Here is a 23,472-nt window from a genome sequence, read left to right on the forward strand (position 1 = left end):
AAGTTTAGTGTAGCATGAAATGGGCTTCCTAAATGATGTGGGATATAAACAGTAGTGTGAGAAATATTACAAGCATATCCAGAGCATCTGCTGTACAGATGGTAAATATAGTTTTAGTCTCAGAATTCATTAAAATTCTGCAGTTGCTCTTTTTGAAAGAGAGATTTGTGTAGCTATCTGACCAATTTGATTGGTGATGAAAATAACTTGTCTTTGTCTATATAGAGGACTCTCATGAAAATCATCTTACTGGTCTTTGCAAAATGTTGTGATTATTTAAGGTCCTGTCTGTCTGCTTTGTTTTTCCCCTATGAAGTTTTTGCCTTTATTTCCTTGATATCTTAACAAGGTTTATGTAGTAAACTTAACTGCTATGGAGGAATTATAGTGAAAGTACTTTGAAATTTTGTTCATTTGTGAGTGAAGATAATAAATACAACTAAGCTGTTTGGGTTATGAACAGAGGCCTATATGATTATTCATCAAGATCATGTGCAGTGGATGCTGTCTGCTAGATGCAAAGTGATTTGTTGTGCTGAGTATGATACATGCCCTACATGTACCTGAATGCTGTAAAATAAGTCCAAACAATTAAACATTTTCAAAATGATATCAATTAGGATTAGGTTTAATTGCGTAGAACAGAAAAATTTACTTGCAGTAGCTTAAACAAAATGGAAATTTCTTACTAATATAAAAGAAGTCAGGAAATGGGTTATGTATGGCAGGTATGCTGACTCTACAAAGTTGTCAAGGGCCTATTCTAGGGATGACCCTCATGATCCAAGGTAACTATAGAATAATTTCATCCTCATTTGGGGAAGCAGGATGAAGGAGAGAAAGAAGAAAGTATATAGATTTCCTTTATATCTTGTTGGCTAAAATTTAGTCACATGGGTATACATAAATGTATGAGGAAAAAAATGTAGTCTTTTAGCTATGCATATGTAAATATGTGGCTGCTTCCCCCAGAGAATTGGTGTGGTTACTGAAAAGGACGGGAAGAATGGTTTTGGGGGAGGCAAGGAAAAGAGATTAATTTGTACCTAGGAGAATGGGAAAATATTTGAAGAATGGATAGAATTTCATAAGGTAGTAATAAAGAGAGAAAGAAGAGGAAAGTGAGAATAGCCTGAATGCAGAGATACAGAAGCAGAAAAGTACAGGGGAGCAGCAGAAGTGTGCATTATAAAGGCTGAAGATACGTTAGATCTGTCTCTATAGGTAGGTTGGGACTGTTGTAAGAGGCTCCAGGTCCCACCAAGAATAATGGCAGAAAATGCACTGATGCAGAAGACCATGGGACTGGTCCTAATGTTTTTAAGGAAAAGTAGAAGTCAGGAGACCATTGGGGAGAGATTATCAAAATCAGATATGATAGTGCTCCAAAGAAAAGTTGGACATTCAGCACATTTAGAGGTTGCACGGAGAGGAAGGAGATTGATTCACTCCTGATTTTGAGCCAAAGAGATTAAAGAAATCTCTCAGAGAGTTTAAGATAATTACTGCTGTCACATATACATTAAAGCAATTAGATGTCAGACATTCAAGAATATATGGGAAACTGATGATGGTGGACCTTAGGTAGTACAGAGTCTGGTGGAGTTTAATAGAGAGGGTGCTAGATGATGTCTAGGTAGAAATAGAGCTAAGCCAGCTATAGTTTAGCAAGAAAAGTAGATGGAAATGGTAGGGGTGGGGAGAGTCTTTAAGGAGCTGATTGTGGATCATGACGTTGAAGAAAGTATTTGGTAATAGTCTAAAGGAACATGTAATAGTGGACATGAAAAGTGGAGAAGGGGAGGAAGGAAATGGAAGAAATGGGAGTGTAAAATGAAAACCAGCCCTGAAATTCTCTTTGGTTTATTGGACTATTAGTTTAGATTAATTTAAACTGTGGTAATAACTTCCTAAATCTCAGTATATTACAATAACCAAGTTTATTTCTCATTTGTGTTTTTGTCCATTGTGGTTTGCCTGGGGCTATGCTCTGTATTCTCTTCATTCCAGGTCTTAAGCTCAAGGAGCAGCCCTTGTCTGGGACGTAGCAGAGGTAAAAGAGAAATGATAGAGCCACACAATGGCTCCTTCCGCTTACCCCCCCCCCCCACCAATGGCTTTAAAGCTTTTGTGGGGAAGTAGAATGGGTCACTTCTACTCATTCCCATTGATGATAGCTAACGCTAACTTCAGTGAGTGAGAGGCCCTTTAGGGAAGGACTGTAAGCTTTATTTTATTTTATTTTATTTTATTTTATATTTTATTTATTTATTTTATTATTTTATTTATTTTATTTTATTTTTTTTATTTTATGAAAGAGAGAGAAAGAGCAGAGGTTGGGGGTGGGAGAGGGAGAGAGAATCTGAAGGAGGTGCAGAGCGCAGTGCAGAGCCCAACTCAGGGATTGATCCCACAACCCTGAGTTCATGACCTGAGCTAAATCAAGAGTCAGACTCTTAACTGATTGACCCACCCAGTTGCCCCAGGGCAGTAAGTATTTTTGAACAGATAATATTATCTACTGTTGTGTGATAATGTACTATGAGAAGTGCTTTTTTGGCAGTTAGTACAACAGCCAACACTTTGAGCAACACAGACATAAGTGGATTAGCTATGGCTAAATCTCCGTCCATCTTTGGGCTGCTGCTCTTGGTTATGTGTTACGTTCAAAGAAATGAATGCCTTACAGTGAAAGGAAACTTTCACAAGGAAGCTTATTCATAGTTTAGTAGTTAACCTATAATAATTGTTACATACCTACTTTTACACTCAATACGTTATCCTAGGCTAAGAGCGATTACTATCATTATTTTTTAAAAAATAAAAATTAGTTTAATGGAGAACTCCCAACCCCAGTTAGAGAGCTGCTTCTTTTGTACTCTTCAAATAACACAATAATAGTGAATCTCTAATCCAGTTCTTTGTACATAAGTAAATGCTTTTGTTAGTTGAATAAATGTGTCTTTGAGGTTTCAGTGTATCTATGATTAGACCAATTACTAGGTCTGGCACAATAGGTGTTTTTGGGAAATATGTTTCTATTTTAAGGAAATGAAGACTACCTGAGGAATTGAAGAAACATCTCAACTATGGAAAATTTCTGCGTTATTCTCTAATGGATTAAGTTGGTTAATGTAGGTCAAATATATAGACCAATTTTGGCTTTGTTATTTGTGCCAGATATTAGATTTTTTAGTTTGACTACCTCAGATTTGTTCATCTGTTGCACAGGTAGTGAAAAACAGTACAATCTGTATATGAAACAAGAATTGAAGGAGAGGGGTAGACTAAGCAGGAAAGGAGAATGAGAAAAGAAATAGGGATGAAATCAAGAGGACAGAGAGAAAATGAGACTTGATTAAGGTAAAGACACAGTGGCCTCAGGAAACAACATGGTTAATGCAAGTAATTTTTTTAATGTCCCAAATAATAGCTGTGTTTTTTATTTTTATTTTTTTTTTTAAATTAAGTCACCAAATTGACAGTGTGACCTTTTTTTCGGCCTAACTTAGGTTTATACTCTTGATGTACCAGATGCATTCTATTACTGTTACAGTCCAGACCCTAGTAATGCAAATGGAAAAGATGCCATTATGGAAGCAATGGCTGAGCAGATAGTTACAGTGTGTGCTACCCTGGACGAAAATCCTGGAGTAAGATATAAAAGGTAAGATACTCAGTAGTGTCTGTATGTTATGATTTCTATTTGATCTCTAGTGTAAAGGTAAGTAATGTCTCTGTGCTTGTGTTCATTTGTTTGCAGTTTATTTTCCATGTAGAATTATGCTGTACATATAGAAAATTTAAAGTTTAAGGTTGAAATTTCAGAGCAACTAACAGCCTTTATTACTAAATTTCAGAGCTTAAATTTGGTGTGATTTGCAAGCACTTTTTCATGAGTTTAAGAAATGCTTAGAGGAAATGTCTTTGTTGTGATATAGAGAAAACAGTCTTAAAATTAATGTTTTATTAAGTTTTCACCGAATTTGAATTGCTATATTATCTGAATAGTGTTTTTTTTTTATTTTTTTTTATTTTTATTTTTTTATTTATTTATGATAGTCACAGAGAGAGAGGCAGAGACACAGGCAGAGGGAGAAGCAGGCTCCATGCACCGGGAGCCCGATGTGGGATTCGATCCCGGGTCTCCAGGATCGCGCCCTGGGCCAAAGGCAGGCGCCAAACCGCTGCGCCACCCAGGGATACCTGAATAGTGGTTTTAGTGTTGAAGTGTTCATAGTGTCTAACTCCAGTGGCCATTTTAAATAGATTATTGGGGTTTTTTAAAAAGGTAAAGTTTGACTTTGATACTATGTACTTTTATTTATTTGCTTCTTTTTAAAAATAAAATTTAGGGATCCCTGGGTGGCGCAGCGGTTTGGCGCCTGCCTTTGGCCCAGGGCGCGATCCTGGAGACCCGGGATCGAATCCCACATCGGGCTCCTGGTGCATGGAGCCTGCTTCTCCCTCTGCCTGTGTCTCTGCCTCTCTGTGTGTGTGTGTGTGTGTGTGTGTGACTATTGTAAATAAAAAAAAATAAAAAATAAAAAAATAAAATAAAATTTACTGTGAAGTATATAAATTACATATGTATGGCTTGATAAATCATTCCAAAGTGAACATATCCTCTAACCCCACCAAGGTCAAGAAATAGAATGTAGATGGCATCTCAGAGGTTCTGCTCATGATCCCCCTTGATCATCACACCATCTCTCCTCCCCAGAGGTGACTGCTATCCTGACTTCTAATACATTTTTAGTTTTGCCTGATGTTGAACTTGGTAAAATGAAATTATATAATATTTTTTTTCTGGCTTGTTTATTCCACATTATGTTCTGAGAGTCATTTATGTTGTTGTATGTAACCAGACAACTTGGATTTTAATCCCTGCTAATTACTAGCTGTGTGACCCTTATGCCTTCAGTTTCCGTATCTATGAAATGGGAATGATAATAATACCCATCTTATAAAGTTGTTGTTAGAACTCTGTAAAGCTTTCAGAATAGTGCATGGCACTAGTAAAATGGTAGTAGTATAAATATACTGTGGTACTTCTAATAAGTATTATCACTCACTTCTCTTTTAGAAGTTTCTTTAATTTATTTTTTTTTTAATTTTTATTTATTTATGATAGTCACAGAGAAAGAGAGAGAGGCAGAGACACAGGCAGAGGGAGAAGCAGGCTCCATGCACCGGGAGCCCGACGTGGGACTCGATCCCGGGTCTCCAGGATCGCGCCCTGGGCCAAAGGCAGGCGCCAAACCGCTGCGCCACCCAGGGATCCCGAAGTTTCTTTAATTTAAACATTGGCATTGGTCAAGTTTGTTGGCCCAACTGTTTAATTTCAAATTCATGTGATACCTTAAGCTATATTACTCTCAACCGCTTAAAAAATCTATTAATTACTTAGAAAAGTATAGCAAATCCCATTAATTCAGATGTTACCTAATAAGCTCTGCTCAAACATATATCAGGTCTCGAAAACATTCTATTTCTTATAGGTAATGTACTAAGTACATTTCAACCTCAGGAGAACAGAGCTAAGTGGTTTATCTTCTGGTAGAGTTCAGTGTTCAATTTTCTGCTCTTGGTATTAGCTCTGTTGAAGGAAATGAGTAAATATAACCAATTAATAATTTAAAAAGCTCACCTATGGACCTGTTTTGAGTTCTTAAAATAGTTAAAGAATAATTTAGGCTTTTAAAGTTCTACATGTATTTTCTCAAAGCATTCCATTTATTTATTTATTTATTTATTTATTTATTTATTTATTTATTTATTTATTTATTTATTTATTTATTTATGATAGTCACACGGGGGGGGAGGGCAGAGACATAGGCAGAGGGAGAAGCAGGCTCCATGCGCCAGGAGCCCGACGTGGGATTCGATCCCGGGTCTCCAGGATCGTGCCCTGGGCCAAAGGCAGGCACTAAACCGCTACGCCACCCAGGGATCCCTCAAAGCATTCCTTTATATCTTCTGGACTGTTACAGTGTAATTCTAACATAAAATTACTTCCTTTTGAAATATTTTAAAGCAAAATGGGTAATAAATTATTCTTTATAGTTGCTGCTTTATTTAACTCTCCAAAGTCCTCACAATGAGATCCTCTGTTTTTGAGGTTGGTATGCTAGTTGAGGCGCCTTTTCCAGCATTTTTCTTGTAGACTCAAAAGTACCATAATAACATGTCACTGATCATGAAGTTTTAAGTAAGACTATGATTTTATCATTTTAGTAGAGAGTGATATACAAGATTTTATGCAAAAGATTATATTGGAAAGATGATCAGCTGTTAGAGAACATGTTGGGATATCTCACACTGCTAGTGGGAAGGATAATTGGTCAACTTATTTGGAGAGTAATATGCTAATATCTAGAAAAGTAAAAATAATATACTTTGTGACTTGGCAGTTATACTTTTAGGCAAACATACTGACTTGAATGTCTATTCTTAAGGGAATGAATACATAGAATCCAGTAGAATCATATGATGGAATACTATTTAGAACTAAAATGATAAATTTGATATATATGTGTCAACAGATCTCAAACATATATAAAACATATATAAAATAGTAACTATATATAACAGCATTGACAGGAAGACTGCACACCCACACCAAATTCATGATCGTGGTTGCTACTGAGGGTTAGATAGAGTAGTGGAGAAGCCTCGGAATTGGGAAGGAAATAAAAGGAACTGCAATTTTACTTATATGTATTATTTTCTTTACATTAAGAAAATTGAAGCACATAAAAGTTTACATTTGTAAAATCCAGACTAATTGGTACAATATTATATTTGATATTATCTGAATTTTTCTGTTGATAAACTTTTAATAAACTAGCATGGTTTAATTTTAGAATTCAGCTTTAGATATTATAACATGTGTTTTGAAAGAAAGATAATTGTTTGAACATTTTTTCCACTTTTAGTAAACCTCTAGATAATGCCAGTAAGCTTGCCCAGCTTGTTGAAAAAAAACTTGAAAACTACTACAAAATTGATGAAAAGAGCCAAATAAAGGTAATGTATAAAAGGCAAATAGTGATTATGCACAAAGTCTGTTATTTCTTTATAAAACAAAAAAACTATTGTTCATTTTCCACTACTTATTTGGGAATCATTAACATAGATGTTAGCTGAAACCTTAATAGTGTGGTTTTTGTGGGGAAGATACATGTTTGAAGTAAGCACTATGTCCAAATCTGGGCTCTGCCATTTAATTTATAGATATGTCAATTTGGGCAACTTATGTAACTTTTCTGTGCCTGAGTTTTTTAATCTATAAAATGGGGATAATAAGAATACCTATTTTATAAAGTAGAAGGTTTTTATAACAATGCTTGCTACTGAGTAAACAGTATATTCTAGTTATTGCTAGCTCTGTGACTTTGTACAAATTATCTACTTGAGTTTTTTCATTTATAAAATGGATGAGGTAAACATATTAGCTTGGTTGATTAGTATGAAGATGAGGCAAATTAACGTGTCTGGCACATATAGGAGTTTAATAAATGGCAGCTATTATTATCTTATGAAAATAGTATAAAGTAATCGGAGACTAAGGTTGAGACCTGGAGAATACCAGCATTTAGGCTTGGGTTGGCGAATGAAGTGAGTAGACTGAAGGAGGTGGGGCCAGAGGCTCGGGAGCCATATGAAGTGAACGGAAGAAACTTGACAATTTAGAACTAAGAGGAGATGAGAGAGGAAACCACTGATAAAGTGTTTTTTAGTATGTGGAATGAAAAGAATAATACATAGAATGTAAAGGGAACAAAAGCAGGGCTTTAATCTTTTCCATTTGGAATCTTGGAAGGCATCCCAGTGGAAGGGGCTCTTGAGCTTAAAGAATCAGTACATTAAAGAAGAGGGACTTTTTGCTTTAATAAACCTGATTCTTTGGCAGAGGCATAATGAAAAAGGGAAGTTCACAAACAGTTGCACTGAAATGGGAGGGTGTAAGCTTAGATGTAGTGTTAGTCTAGAACTTTAAAAGTTACTAGAAGTCTGGTGAAAGCTGTTCTGGTTGTAGTTAGGAGGATAGTGGCTCAGTGGGTAGCATAGTAATAATAAATGTATGTTGAATGAGGGAAGAGACATAAAATCAGTATGTTAGTAAATACCCTTTTGTCCTTCATAATTTCAATAAAAAAAAAAAAAAGAAAATCCGCAAAAAACAAACTTGTCCTTTCCATTTTTCTGCCTGGGAAATTATACATCCTTCAAATGCTGGATAATTTTCCTTCATTTAAGGGCATGATGAAGTGTCACCTTTCCGAAGCGTTTCCTGACTCTAGGTCAAATGATACTTCCTTCCACATATTATCATAACCCCAATCCTTGATATCAACTTACACTGCACTTTTTCTATTTGTGTTTTTGAGGACTTAAAACTTACGTGAATTGAAGGCTAAGTGCTAGGCACTAAATGTTTTATGGTGTTATTACATTAAATCTTTACAGTAATGTGTTCTACAGAACAGCAGGGGTTCTGGTTGTATTTTGTTTTACAAATGAGAATACTGAGATACTAACAAGTTAAACAGTTTGCCCAAAGTCTTATAGCAAAATAGTGGTCAAAATTGGACTCCAACCTGGATCTCTGTGATTCCAGAGGCCATGCTCTTAACCATGTATTTGTCTCAAGGTTTATTTTACAGCAAAGCGAGAGTTTTTGAGTGAGATAGTAAAGTGGTAGTACAAACAGCTCCCAAAGTAGGAGGGGACCCAAGAGGGTTGTCCCTGTCTCAAGGTTTAAATGAATAAATGGTTAATTAAAAAAATTTAAAGGTCTATTTCATGTAATTTAACTATGTCTCATATATGTAAATAAATAGGAAATATCTGTCTAATGAGTTGTAGTTACCTATTTTTTTCTTTGAAGGTTTTATTTAAAGTCAAGTTAACGTATAGGTGTTAGTTTCAGGGGCAGAATTTGGTGATTCATCACGTGCATGGATTTGTAGTTATTTCTTACTGCTTTAATAATTCAAAAAATTTATTAATTTCTAAAACAAAGTATGGAAGATACTGATATTAACAATACTTTTCCCGCCACGGTTATTCACTGTTTCATGATTAGTGCTATTTGTGAATTAATAACAAGGCTTTCGTTTTGATTTGCCATCCTAGCTGCATCAGTATAATCTTTTTAAATAGCATAACAGTTAAGAGCACAGGCGTGGAGTGAAACTGACCTGGGATGGAATATCTGTTCTGCCACTGACTAGCTATGTGATTTGGGCAGGTTACAAATTTTAAGCTTTAATGCCCTTGTCAAATGGAGATAATAATACCTGCCCCTCATGGTTGCTATAAGAATTAAATTATATATATAAAAAATAAATAAATAAATAAAAAGAATTAAATTATATATTTTTTGCTTAGCACTTGTGCTTAGAGCTTTAGTAAATACTGTTCATAATTTATATAAGTTTTAGTGTCTATGGAGCTGAATTCCTCAGAAAATGGATTTTAGTGCAATGCAGGTGTTACTTTTTTACAATGAATTTTCACAATATTGTAATATTGAATATAACCCCTTAATCTAATTATGAAAGCTTTCGGTTTTATAGTCTTGTTTTTCTCTTTGTTGTGCCACTCTGAATTTCTATTTTAATAGAACTTCATGTTCTTAAGAACGAGACAGAACTTAGGAGAAGTCTGCTTTTGTTTTCTGAGATATTAACAAGGTGTTCACACAAATTCAAATTTCTGAAGATAATTTTATCTTGTTATTCCAGGGTAAAACTCATTCCCAGCTCATAATAATTGATCGTGGCTTTGATCCTGTGTCCACTGTCCTGCATGAACTGACCTTTCAGGCAATGGCATATGATCTACTGCCAATTGAGAATGATACATACAAGCAAGTATAACTTGAAGGGCATATACAAACAGAATATATAGGATATGAGCATTCATGTAGGCACCAGAAATCTAAAGCCCCTGTAACTTTGATATTCAGAAACCTAATCATTCTCTTACCACTATAATCATAACTTGTTAAAAATATCTTGACCTTGTAAGTTAATGGATAATTTGCTTTGAAAAAGCTTTTTTGGTATAGTTACTTCCTTAACTAATGTGTACAACAAAGGTACATTTAAACAGGTAGAATTTGGACTTTTTGCTTATGTTAAGAGTAAATACCAGGCTCACTACTATATTTGTTGAAGTGGAAACCATATTCAAACTTGTTAGGCTATAATTATTCTGACTCACACATGCAAAAGTATCTGTGTGTATGTCTTGTCAATATAATGTATTTAAGAAGATTAGAAGACTGGAAAACTGAATAGGATAACTATTAAGAATGGGCATAGTGTTACTAATTTGATACCTATTGACTTATCTCTAATATAAGCATATGTAGTTTAAAAGTAATGCCAAATAGAAAGCTAAATGAAAAGTGAAATAACTGTTCTATCAAGGAACTATTTTACTGTATTATTGTGAATCATTTTGAGCATATATAGATGTACATACATGTATATATTACATGTTAATATCATAATCTCTAAGTCCAAATTGGCATTTTTCAGCTATGATTTACTGCTTAAGCATAGTAGAAAAAGGAAAATGAGTTAGTTTTCTGAAATTTTATATTTAAATTAATTTAGTAATTCTAATAGACGAAAAGATCTATTTTCTATTGTATGTATTGTAATTTATGTGTTTTTTGTTGTGTGTTTATTTGTATTCTGGTCAAATCCTGGCTCCTAAATTTTTCTCTCTGTAATTTATATTACTTTCTGGTGACATATAGAAATCAGTATTGCTATTTTTCTAATACAAAAGTAGTTTTAAACAGTTTATTCAGAATTTTCAGAAGAGATACTGTTTATCTCTCGTCGTTTAGTCTCTGAACCTTCATTGCCCAAGAGATTTAAAAAAGAATTAAATTTTTATTTATTTATCTATCTATTTATTTATTTTTTAGGATTTATTTATTTATTTATGATAGACACAGAGAGAGAGAGAGGCAGGCTCCATGCCAGGAGCCTGACGCGGGACTTGATCCTGGGACTCCAGTATCGCGCCCTGGGCCAAAGGCAGGCACCAAACCGCTGAGCCACCCTGGGATCCCCCAAGAATTAAATTTTTTTTTTTTTTTTTAAGAATTAAATTTTTAAAAAGGAATTAAAGGACTTGGTTTCAGACTATAAACATACATGTCAGATTTTTTTTTAAAGATTTTATTTATTTTTATTCATGAGAGACAAGAGAGAGAGGCAGAGACACAGGCAGAGGGAGAAGCAGACTCCATGCAGGGAGCCCGATGTGGGACTCGATCCGGAGTCTCCAGGATCAGGCCCTGGGCTGAAGGCAGAACTAAACCACTGACCCACCCGGGCTGCCCCATGTAAATAACCTAGTATTTACAATATTTATCTCTCACAGGGCACCTGTGGCTTAGTTGTCTAAAGCATCCCAACTCTTGATTTCAGCTCAGGTCAGATCAAGCCCCATGTCAGGCTCTGAGCTGGGTGGGTATCGAGCCTGCTTAAGATTCTCTCTCCCTGTCTTTTTGCCCCTCCCCCTCCATCCATCCATCCATCCATCCATCCATCCATCCAATCAGTCATCTCCCTTCAACCCCTTATTTGGCTCTGTGCTGGGTGTAACGCCTACTTTAAAAAAAAAAAATTCTCTCCCTAGGTTTGTTGGCAAAGAAAGCCAGGTTTAATTTTTTTAAGAGTAAAGAAGAGGCTTAAAAAAAAAAAAAAAAAGGCCAGCAATACTCCATTATGAATCAGAAAAGTCCAGAGATAAGACTAAGCTGGAAGCTTGAACTACTTATGTTTTGTAGTCCATTACAATTGTTAATGGAACCAATATAAAGCAGAAAATTCTCAGTATCCATATTCTACTTTTTATTTTGGTGATTGGATTTTTGGTGATCTCTTTAAATGTACTCTTAAAATAGGGTTGTCATCTTCTTTTAGTATTGTTAGGCTTACTGCCTTAATCTTTGTTTATAAATCAAAGGTTAAAGATATTATATGAGTAGAAGTGGCATTTTAAATTGCAAATGGGCGGCTTCTGTTCTTAGTGTATTCTGAGTAAGCACAGTCACTCTACCTTTGGATATCTGCAATTAAGACCACATAAGTAAATGGTTTTTTGGTGGGGCCTATAATTTGGGGAATTCTGAAAGTGGGTGCACTCATACAGTAGAAATCTACATTTATTGTCTGCAGTTTAGGGCTGGGAAAGTTCAAATCTGCCTTTCCTAATCTTGGCTCAGGAAACTGACAGTTTCAAGGGTGATTCAATCTCCCTAGCTCCACAGATGGAAGGAGGCTATCTGCATAAAAAAGAGAAGGGAGAAATTACATTTGGGGAGGCATTCAGGAATCCCATTTTGAGTAATTTCATGAACTCCTTGAATTGCTTCTTGCTTCAGTAGGACTCATTAAAGCAATCACAATTTTTTATGACTACATTAGTTTTTCTCTCATTTCCTTTCCCATTCGTCAAAGGAGATGTGGTTTATAGGATTAGGGAAGAATATAGAAACAGATAATACGTGTTTATGATTTTATTTACTTGGATACATGTTTATGAAAGTGAACTCTGACATCAGTATTTAATAGGCTACATTAGGGGTGAATTTCTGTTCTTCACTTAATGGGTCTTTGATAGTTAATGGTTATGATGAGCACATCAAAATAGTATTTTAAGCGATTAGGAGATGTTAATATAAATTCAGTCTTGTTCTTAGAGTTGATTGTAGGACATTGAATTTTTGTTTCATAAAATACCATTTTGCTGACCCTAAAACTATAATATAGCTAAATCCTAACATTTGAAAATAAAAATATCTTGGTTGATAGCACTTTGATTTTTAATGTAAGGATAGCAATATGCCATAGTTTTGATTAGGTATTCATTATCCTCCTAAAATATTGATTGAATAGTGTGTATTCAATTTCTTGAGCTGAGTGTTAAAATTAGTATTTGTAAAACTGTTTCTTCTACTTTTGGTGGGGGGTAATCCAAAAGATTTATATTTCTGTCTACTTGCAGATACAAAACAGATGGGAAAGAGAAGGAGGCAATCCTTGAAGAAGATGATGACCTCTGGGTCAGAATTCGACATCGGCATATTGCAGTTGTATTAGAGTATGTGAACCCACTTTAATTTTTATTACATATTTTTCAGGCACTATGTACATGAAAATGTATTTTATAATCTAAAATATTTCTCTAAAGAGTTACACCTTGGAAATCTAAAGAATTTCCTCAAATTTGACAGGGAAATTCCCAAACTAATGAAGGAAATTTCATCAACAAAGAAGGCAACAGAAGGAAAGGTAAGACTTTTATTTAACATTCAAAATAATATGGTGAGTTTTAAAATGTGTTTAAAGTTTTTATTTTATCTTTTTAATTTTCCATTTGGCAAAATTTCTGACATACACAAAAGTAGAGAAAATGAACTCCCATGTACCTATTACCTTATCTCAATAGTTAGCAACATTTTGTCTGGTTTCATTTGAATTTATTTTTAAATTTTTATTATTTTATTTATTATTTTATTTTTAATTTTTTAAAAATTTATTTATTCATGAGAGACACACAGAGACAGAGACATACATCGGCAGAGGGAGAAGCAGGCTCCCTGCAGAAAGCCTGATGTGGAACTCGATCCCGGATCCCGAGATCACATCCTGAGCTGAAGGCAGACAACCACTGAGCCACCCAGGTGTCCCTGAGTTTATTTTTAAAAGGCCATTTTAGCTGATTTCATCAGTGCATTTTTGTTAGATATTTTTTTATATTGATGTATAATTTACCTAAGTGCACAAATCTTAAGTATATACTGAGTAAATTTTTACTTTTATATATTTATATTTGGAACCACCACCTAAATCAAGATAGAAAACCTTTCCATCATTCCAGAAGATTATACAATAATATCATCTGTGAATAAAGAAAATTTAACTCAATCCTTTCCAAACTTTATACATTTTAAAATAGTTTTCTTTGTAGTTAATATCTCTTAGCTTTATAATGTAGAACAGAATTGATGATAGAGGTTATCATTGTCTCATTCCCAGCCTTAGGAGAAACATGTTTGAGTGTTGTATTTTAGATACATCCCTTTGTTGTTGTTGTTTTTGAGAGAAAGCACAAGATCGGGAGGGGTGGGCTGAGGGCAAGGAAGAGAGAGAATCCCAAGCAGTCTACACACACTGCATGTGGTCCAGCATGGGCTCCATCCCAGGACACTTGAAGTCATCATGTGAGCCAAAATCAAGATTTGGATGCTCAATTTACTGAGCCACTCAGGTGCCCCTTTAGATTTATCCAGGATTATCCTATTATTAATTTGCAAGTAGGATGTTCAGGTTTTTGTAATCAGAATGAGTGTTGGATTTCATCAAATGCTTTCTTAGCATCTATTGAAATTATTTTTCTCCTTTTTTCCGTTAATATGATAAATTACATTGATTCTCTAACAAACCAACCATGTATTCCCAGAATAAGTTGCACTAGTCTTGATGCATTATCCTTTTCCTATAACACTGAATGTATTTGCTAAAATTTTGCTTGGGATATTTAATTCCAGGTTTATGAGAAATATTTCCCTGTCATATTCCTTTTTTATTTTTTTTAATATTTTATTTATTTATTTAGAGAGAGCCACTTGTAAATAGAGGGAGAGAGAGAATCTCACACAGATTCTGTATGGAGCACAAGATGTCCAGTACAGGGCTAGATGTCACAGTCTTGAGATCATGACTTGAGCCAAGATCAGGAGTCGGACACTCCCCAACTGAGCTGTCCTGGCACCCCAGAATGTATCCTTATATTATCATAGTCTACCTTAAAGTATACTTTTGCCATGTCCTGACTAATTCAAGAATCTTACAACAGTTTAACTACATTTACCCTTTCCTCTTTTGTGCTATTGTTTTCATATATTTTACTACAACATGTGTTTTATAGACTAAAGATATCATTTGGGGGGGTGCCTGGGTGGCTCAGTTGGTTGAGCGTCTGACTCTTGATTTCTGCTCAGGTCATGATCCTAAGACCAAGCCCTGTGTGAGGTTCCCTGCTCAGCAGGGAGTCTGATTAAAATGAGCTTCCTCTGCCCCTTGCCACCCCCACCCTATGCTCACACTCTTTTGTTCTCTCTCTAAAAATAAATAAATCTTTTAAAAAGATGTTATTTATGTTTTAAATTCTCAATAGACTTTTGTTTTTTTTGTTTGTTTGTTTTTAGAGAGAGAGAGCGAGAGTGTGGAAGGGGTGGGGAGGGGGAGAATTTTAAGCAGGCTCCATGGCCTGCATGGAGCCCAACAAGGGGCTCTGTCCCACAGCCCTGAGATCATGACCGGAGCTGAAACCAAGAGTTGGACATTTAACCGATGGAGCCACCAAGGAGCCCCAATTCTCAGTAGACTTTTATATTACCCACATGTGTGTGAAATTTATTGTTACTTACTCCTTATTACTCTTCAGTGTTTTTCCATGAAGGCTGGATGAATTTTCAACTTTTGTTTTATCTGAGGATATCTTTGCTTTGCAAACTTTTCAGGTACACTTTTGCAAGATTTAAAATTCAAGGTTGGCAGTTTTCCTTTTAGCAGTGTGAAGATTTCAATGCATCACCTTCTGGCTACCATAGTTTATATTAAGGAAGCCAGCTTTCATGTTGTTTTCCTGAAGATAAAGTGTCTTTTGGGACACCTGGGTAGATCAGCAGTTGAGTGTCTGCCTTTGGCTCAGAGCGTGATCCCAGGTCCTGCAAGTCCCGCATTGGGCTCCCTGTGAGGAGCCTGCTTCTCCCTCTGCCTATGTCTCTGCCTCTCTCTGTGTATCTCTCATGAATAAATAAATAAAAATTTTTTAAGTGTCTTTTTAAAGATTTTCCCTTTATTTTTGATTTTTAGCAATTTAGCCATCATGTTTCTTACTGTAATATATTTTTCTTGGTATGTCTCTTCCTTGGGTTTGTTGAGCTGTTTGAATCACTGGATTTGTAACTTTCATCATATTTGTAAAATTCTTGGCCAGTATTTCCTCGTGTCTTGATTTCATCCTACTATTTCTCCTTTCCTTCTAGGACTCCGTCTACTTGAGTTAGATTTCTTTTTTTTCTACCATATTCTACATCTTTTACATTCTGTTCCTTTTTTTTTTTCCCCATACTTTTTTCCTCTGCTTTAATTGAATGTTTTCTATTAACCTGAGTCTCCTATTTCTGTCTCTGTTGATGTCCATTCTCCTGTTAAAGTCATTCTATATATTGTTCTTTTTACATTGATTTATAAAAGTTCTCGCTGTATAATATAAAATTCTGTGTGTTTTGACAAATTCCTACAATCATATAACCACAGTCAATATATAGAATACTTCCATTACCTTCCCAAAATTCCTTTTTGTCCCTTGTAGACAACCCCTCTATTCAGCTCTGATCTCCTGGCAACCACTACTCTGTTCTCTGTCTCTGTAGTGTAGCCTTTATAATACAGTAGGACTTCTCATTTATTGTAATACACTTGATATTTCATGTTGCATGTAACAGTGGCTTCACCAACTAATTACTGAGTAATGTTCCAGTTTATGTGTATACCACAGTTTATCTACTCAAGTTGTTGAACATTTTTTTTTTCAGGATGTTGGTAATTATGAATAAAGCCACTATAAAACATTCAGGTCTCGTATAAACAGGTGTTTTCATTCACTTGGGTAAATGAGTGAAATTGCTGGGTCATATGGTAAATGCTTTTTTAACTTTATTTTTTTTTTAATTTTTTTAATTTTATTTATGATAGTCACAGAGAGAGAGAGAGAGGCAGAGACACCGGCAGAGGGAGAAGCAGGCTCCATGCACCGGGAGCCCGATGTGGGACTCGATCCCGGGTCTCCAGGATCACGCCCTGGGCCAAAGGCAGGCACCAAACCGCTGCGCCACCCAGGAATCCCCCTTTTTTAACTTTATAAGAAAATTCCAAACTGTTGTGGCTGTACCATTTTATACTCCCACCACCATTATAGGAAGTCACTTTGGTTTTATTTTTATTTATTTTAAGATTTTATTTATTTATTTGAAAGAGAGAGAGACAGAGAGTGATAGTACGAATAGGGAGGAGATGGAGAAGCAGCTCCCCACTGAGCAAGGAGGCTGATGGAGGGCTTAATCCCAGGACCCTGGGATTACAACCTGAGGAGAGGATAGACTCTTAACCGACTCAGCCACCCAGACATATTTGACAGTGGTTTGTATTTCTAATACTGCATTTAGTTTTAAGATAGCTGTTGAATTTTTTAAATAAATTGTAATTTTCTGATGAAATACTGTATCTTTTTCATCCATTTAGTCCATCTTTTCTTGTTTTCTTTAACATAAATATGTAATTTTTGAATATCTTGTTTGCTAACTCAACTCCCCAACATCTGGATCGTCTTAGGTCAGCCTTTTTTTTTTTTTAATTCCAGTATAGTTAACATACAGTGTTATATTAGTTTCAGGTGTACAATTTAGTGATTTAACAAGTCCATACATTACTCAGGTGTTTATCATAAAGTGTGCTTTTAATCTCTATCACCTATTGCACCCATTCCCCCTGCAACCCCCCCTCTGGTACCATCAGTTTGTTCTCTGTAGTTAAGAGTCTGCTTTTTGTTTTGTTTTGTTTTTTTCTTTGTTCATTTGTTTTGTTTCTTAGATTCCACATGAGTGAAATCGTATGGTATTTCTTTTTCTGACTGGCTTATTTCATTAGCATTAGACTCTCTAGATCCATCCATGTTGTTGCAAATGGCAAGATGTCATTCTTTTTTATTTCTGAATAATATTCTATTGTGTATATATACCACATCTTCTTTGTCTGAGATCTACGTTTATTGACTATTTTATTGCTTCACTATTGATCACTTTTTTTACATGTCCAGTAGTATTTTGGTGTATGGTAGACATCTCATATAACATATTTCAGAGGTTCTAAATGATTTTTTTTTTTTTTTTTTTGCAAAGAGTATAAAGTTCTTTTCTGATGGCTGGGTAGCTCAGCAGTTGAGTGTCTGCCTTTAATCTGCTGATAAGTAACTAATTCTGTTGAGACTTAATACAAGGTGCTGTTATGGTGAGTGTATTTCCTTTTGTACTTAGTTCAAAGACATAGTCCTAGTACTTAATGTCTGGTATGTTCACTTAGCTCTTTCTTCTTTGTTTTTTTTTTTTTAAAGATTTTATTTATTTATTCATGATAGTCACACAGGAGAGAGAGAGGCAGAGACATAGGCAGAGGGAGAAGCAGGCTCCATGCAGGAAGCCCGACGTGGGATTCGATCCCGGGTCTCCAGGATTGCGCCCTGGGCCAAAGGCAGGCGCTAAATCGCTGCGCCACCCAGGGATCCCGCTCTTTCTTCTTTGGATCAGAGAATATCAGTATTTTCTTAGCACTAAGATCCCTCTGAAATCTTTGTTTAGCATTTAGCCACCCAGCAGTTGTTCTGTGGTAGTCCTTTAAGAGTTTTTCTGTTTACTTGTGCACCTTCGCTTTTGGCTAGGGATCTCAAGCAACCCTTCTTTGAGTTATTTCTTTGAGTTATGTTGTGACTAGCTCTTTCTCTGTAGCACCAACCACCCCACTCCCGACCCTACCTCACGAGCCCCAGCTCTGATCTCTTTCCTCTATCCAGAGAGACTAGAGCTTTTTACATGAATTCTGCTTTCTTTCCTATGTTTGGGAAAGTGTCCCAGTGAAACGTCAGGGTCAGTACAAGGATCACCTATGCTTTCTTTTGCTCATGTATCTTAGCTATGAGCTCTTTTTCTCATATATTGGCTGAGAGCTCTTATGTATTTTGTCCAATTCTGTTGTTTATAGAGGGAGACTAATTCTGATACCAACTACTTTGTTGTAACTTAAAGTCTTTTGAACTTTTTTTTTTAATTTGCCACATATTTAGAAAATTAACAATAGGGGGATCCCTAGGTGGCTCAGCAGTTTGGCACCTGCCTTCAGCCCAGGGCATGATCCTGGAGTCCCAGGATCGAGTCCCACATCGGGCTCCCTGCATGGAGCCTGCTTCTCCCTCTGCCTGTGTCTCTGCCTCTCTCTCTCTCTCTCTCTCTCTCTCTCTCATGAATAAATAAATAAAATATTTTTTAAAAATTAACAATAAAACTACAAGATTTAAAAATTATTATATAGAGGGTACCAAGGTGGAGCAGTCAGTTAAGCATCTGACTCTTGGTTTCAGCTCAGGGTATAATCTCAGGATCATGAGATTGAGCCCCTCCTTGGGCTCCGGGCTCAGCACAGAGTCTGCTTAAGATTCTGTCTCTCCTTCTGCCTCTCCCCTCTGTGTGTGCACTCTACCTCTCAAATAAATAAAAATAAATCATTAAAAAAAAATCAAGAAACTGCAAAAATTGTTATACAGGATATCTGCATTTTAAGTTTGCTTTAAAAATGTTTGACTTTTTTTTTTCTAGACATCACTTAGTGCACTTGCCCAGCTCATGAAAAAGATGCCCCATTTTCGTAAACAGATTACTAAGGTAAGCAGTATTGTATATGAGATTACTTTATCATTTTTAGTGTATTAGTCCATCCAGTTCTATAGTCAGGTTTAGTAGTGGGTGTCTTGGGATACTTGGTATTAGTTACCCTCTAAAATTCATCCAAATCCAGCATCAACTTTTTGTATCTTTGTCTTCATCAGCTAGAGAATTTTGTATTTATCAACTTAAAAAGAAAATTCAACATTGGATTAACCAGTGGTGGTTCTGCTTGGTTCTTTAATAATTATATATTAGTAGTTAAGAGCAGCTAAGCCGTGTTAGCATTTAAACTGTTCATTTTACTGTATCAGTCCTTCTTATGAGTCATTGTCAGAATAATCTTAACACATTTTTTTTTATCATATGGCACCCTGATCAAGAACCAGTAATACAAATTCAAAAACTTTTTCTGTTGGACTTTTAGGGCTTAGCTTTTTTTTTTCCCTGACCACCTTTATCATTACTCTTAAACACATAGTCAACCCTTCCATTTTATTTTTTGCTATCTCTTGATTGTCCCCTGTGGACCATGTTAATTCTCACTTCTCTTTTTCTTGAACTATTTTCCTTTTTTACGTGGTACCTCCTTTCCACCTCAGCCCATAATTCCCTTCATGCCCATCTCACAAGTTTAATAATAATATTTTGTCAATTGTACAAAAAGAAGTTAAAATGTATTCAATAATTGATTTCTTTTGTTTTTCAGCAAGTTGTTCATCTTAACTTAGCAGAAGATTGCATGAATAAATTCAAGCCTAATATAGAAAAACTCTGTAAAAGTGAACAGGTATGTGCAGAGTGAGAAATACCTATGTCATCATAAACTTCTAGATTGAACTTTGTAAGATGCACTAAATCACAGAATCTCTTAGAAGGGGGCTCAACTTGGCAGTATTTAAATACATCACTCCCCGGTTACCTGGGTGGCTTAGTCGGTTTAAGCATCTGACTTGATTTCAGCTCAGGTGTAGATCTCTGCAAGGTGGAATTCAGGCACCGTGTTGGGCTCCACACTTGGGCATGGACCCTACTTAAAATAAATAAATAAATAAATAGGGATCCCTGGGTGGCGCAGCGGTTTAGCGCTTGCCTTTGGCCCAGGGTGCGATCCTGGAGACCCGGTATCAAATCCCACGTCGGGCTCCCGGTGCATGGAACCTGCTTCTCCCTCTGCTTATGTCTCTGCCTCTCTCTCTCTCTCTCTCTCTCTCTCTCTCTCTGGCTATCATAAATAAAAATTAAAAAAAATAAAATAAATAAAAATAAAAATAAATTAATAAATAAATACATCATTCCTCTCCAACATTATCAGGTAGCTATAGGTATCATAATAAGCAGTCTTTCCTAATATATAATTGTGTGTTTTGGGTTAAATGTGATAATTTTAGTGTTTGGAACATTATTTCAGAGTAATGCTATTGGCAGGCCTTTCTTAATAGGTGCAACATTTAATGCAGCACCCTGCAGTATACTACATTGGCACATTTAACTTGTTTTAAGAGTCCCTCCTGCCCCCCCTCTCCCACCGCTGCCATAATGCCAAAACTGTTTAGACCGGTGCTAAGAGAAATGGAATGCAAGCCCTATTGAATTTTATTTGTTTAATTTTTTTTGAGACACAGCAAGAGAGAGCATGAACAGGGAAAGGGCATGGGGGAGGGAGAGAGAATCTTAAGCAGGAGTTCAATCTCATGACCTTGTGATTATGTATTACCTCAGCTGAAATCAAGAGTCAGACATTTAACCAACTGAGCCACCCAGGCACCCCAAGCCATATGTAATTTTAAATATTACAATATAGCTGACTCTTGGATGGGGATCAGGGGTGCTGATCCCCCACACACACACACAGTAAAAAAGTCCATGTATAACTTTTGACTCCCGCAAAACTTGACTCCTCCACGCTAATAACCTTCTATTGACCAGAAGCCTTACTGATAACATAAGCAGTTGGTTAACACATATTTTGTATGTTATATGTATTATATACTGTATTCTTACAGTAATGCAAGCTAGAGGAAATGTTTCTAAGAAAAGCATAAGGAAGAGAAAAATACATGTAAAGCACTTTGTTATATTTATTGAAAAAAATCCATGGATAAGTGGATCCGCACACTTCAAACCTGTGCTATTCAAAGGTCAACTGTAGTCACGTTAAAGAGGTAAAAAGAAAGGTAGTTAATTTAAACAATGTATTTTTAAAAAATAAAAATAAACAATGTATTTGACTTGATCTAATGTTTTCCAAACATTATTTCAACATGTAATCAATATAAAAAATATTAGTGACATATTTTACATTCCTTTTTATGCACCAAGTCTTCAAAATCTAGTGTTTTCATTTATAAACACATCTTAATTCAGGCTAGCCACATTTCAAGTGCTCATTAACCACATGTGGCTCAGGATTACCCTAGAAGCATAGGTTTAATCATTTTTTTCTGAATTATTTTTTTGACTTTTTATATTTTGTACAATCAGTAGTTTATAAGTAATGCCTATATTTGAAGTATCATCAATGTTACATTAAAATTTAGCAAGATTTGGGCAGCCCCGGTGGCGCAGCGGTTTGGTGCCGCCTGCAGCCCGGGGTGTGATCCTGGAGACCCTGGATCGAGTCCGGTGTCGGGCTCTCTGCATGGAGCCTCCTTCTCCCTTTGCCTTTGTCTCTGTCTCTCGCTTTCTCTCTGTCTCTATGAATAAATAAAAAAATCTTAAAAAAAAAATTTAGCAAGATTTAAGATCTTTTAAAAAATATTTTATTTTTAATCTCTACCCAGTATGGGGCTTTGAACTTAACAATCCTGTAATCAAGAGTCACATACTCTACTGACTGAGCCAGCCAGGTACCCCTGGATTTAAGAGATTTTTAATTGAGAAGTGAACTTGGATTATAGGCCACTGACTATATTTAATTTTCATTAAGGACCTGGCACTTGGAACTGATGCAGAAGGACAGAAAGTGAAAGATTCTATGAGAGTACTCCTTCCAGTTCTACTCAACAAAAGTCATGATAATTACGATAAAATAAGAGCAATTCTACTTTACATCTTCAGTATTAATGGTAATAGAGACTTTATTTTTATGAATATATTAAAATACTCAGATCTAAAATCACGTTATAATAAGTAATTACTATTGATCATAGGAGAGTCTTAGAAAATTCAAAGGTAGTAGCTTATGTTGGGTAAGATAAATATAAGGAAAAATTGGAAATTGGGAGAAGATTGAAGGATATATAATTAAATATTTGCTTTTATTTAAAAAGCTTTATTCATGGGTACTACCTGAAACTAGACATGATTGTTGTAGCAATTATGTGATTGTGCACTCATATTTTTATCTAAGGAACTACGGAAGAAAATTTGGACAGGTTGATCCAAAACGTAAAGATAGAAAATGAGAGTGACATGATCCGTAACTGGAGTTACCTTGGTGTTCCCATTGTCCCCCCAGTAAGAAATCTTTCGTTCAATATATATTCCTATCTGTACGTATATGGTTGTTTGCATTAAATATGTTTTCTTATGTGGGAATCCAAGTAAATAATCTTCTTAATTTTACTCTATAGATTTGGTAAGTAAAAATTTTTAAATTTTGTTTTCTGTATATGAGTAATTTGGACAAATACATTTTTCTAGTGAATTTATATCTTAGGTCTTCTGTTATAATTTACTCTATGCTTTTCTCTATGATTCCTTTTATAGCAAATCTTGAAAGAACTCTGTTTAGAATCTCTCTTTCCCATCAAGCTTTGCACTTTTGAGTAAATATATTTTCTGGTACTGATACATATTTTATCAGAGCACAAAATACTGTGAAATTATGTGACTCCACCTACTTAGATTTTTTGAGTAGGCATTTCTACTCTTAGTTGTTTTTTTTTTTTTTGGTTGTTGTTGTTGTATTATAAGAATATATTAATTTGAGA

General features: G+C 35.4%; 1 protein-coding gene across 3 annotated transcripts in view; it reads left to right on the forward strand.

The window, feature by feature from the left end:
- Positions 1–23,472, forward strand: part of STXBP3 (syntaxin binding protein 3) — a 50,202-nt gene that overhangs the window by 19,890 nt on the left and 6,840 nt on the right. For 2 of the 3 annotated variants that reach the window (XM_055339627.1, XM_055339628.1), the window contains 9 exons: positions 3,513–3,667; positions 6,939–7,029; positions 9,753–9,877; positions 13,042–13,137; positions 13,271–13,328; positions 19,472–19,537; positions 20,247–20,327; positions 22,467–22,605; positions 22,890–22,996. In XM_055339627.1, coding sequence (XP_055195602.1) covers positions 3,513–3,667; positions 6,939–7,029; positions 9,753–9,877; positions 13,042–13,137; positions 13,271–13,328; positions 19,472–19,537; positions 20,247–20,327; positions 22,467–22,605; positions 22,890–22,996 — 918 coding nt within the window. The remainder of the gene's footprint in view (positions 1–3,512; positions 3,668–6,938; positions 7,030–9,752; positions 9,878–13,041; positions 13,138–13,270; positions 13,329–19,471; positions 19,538–20,246; positions 20,328–22,466; positions 22,606–22,889; positions 22,997–23,472) is intronic. The other variant, XM_055339629.1, reaches the window with a different exon arrangement.

The sequence above is a fragment of the Nyctereutes procyonoides genome, unplaced genomic scaffold, assembly GCF_905146905.1.
Source record: "Nyctereutes procyonoides isolate TBG_1078 unplaced genomic scaffold, NYPRO_anot_genome, whole genome shotgun sequence".
Classification (NCBI taxonomy): Eukaryota; Metazoa; Chordata; class Mammalia; order Carnivora; family Canidae; genus Nyctereutes; species Nyctereutes procyonoides.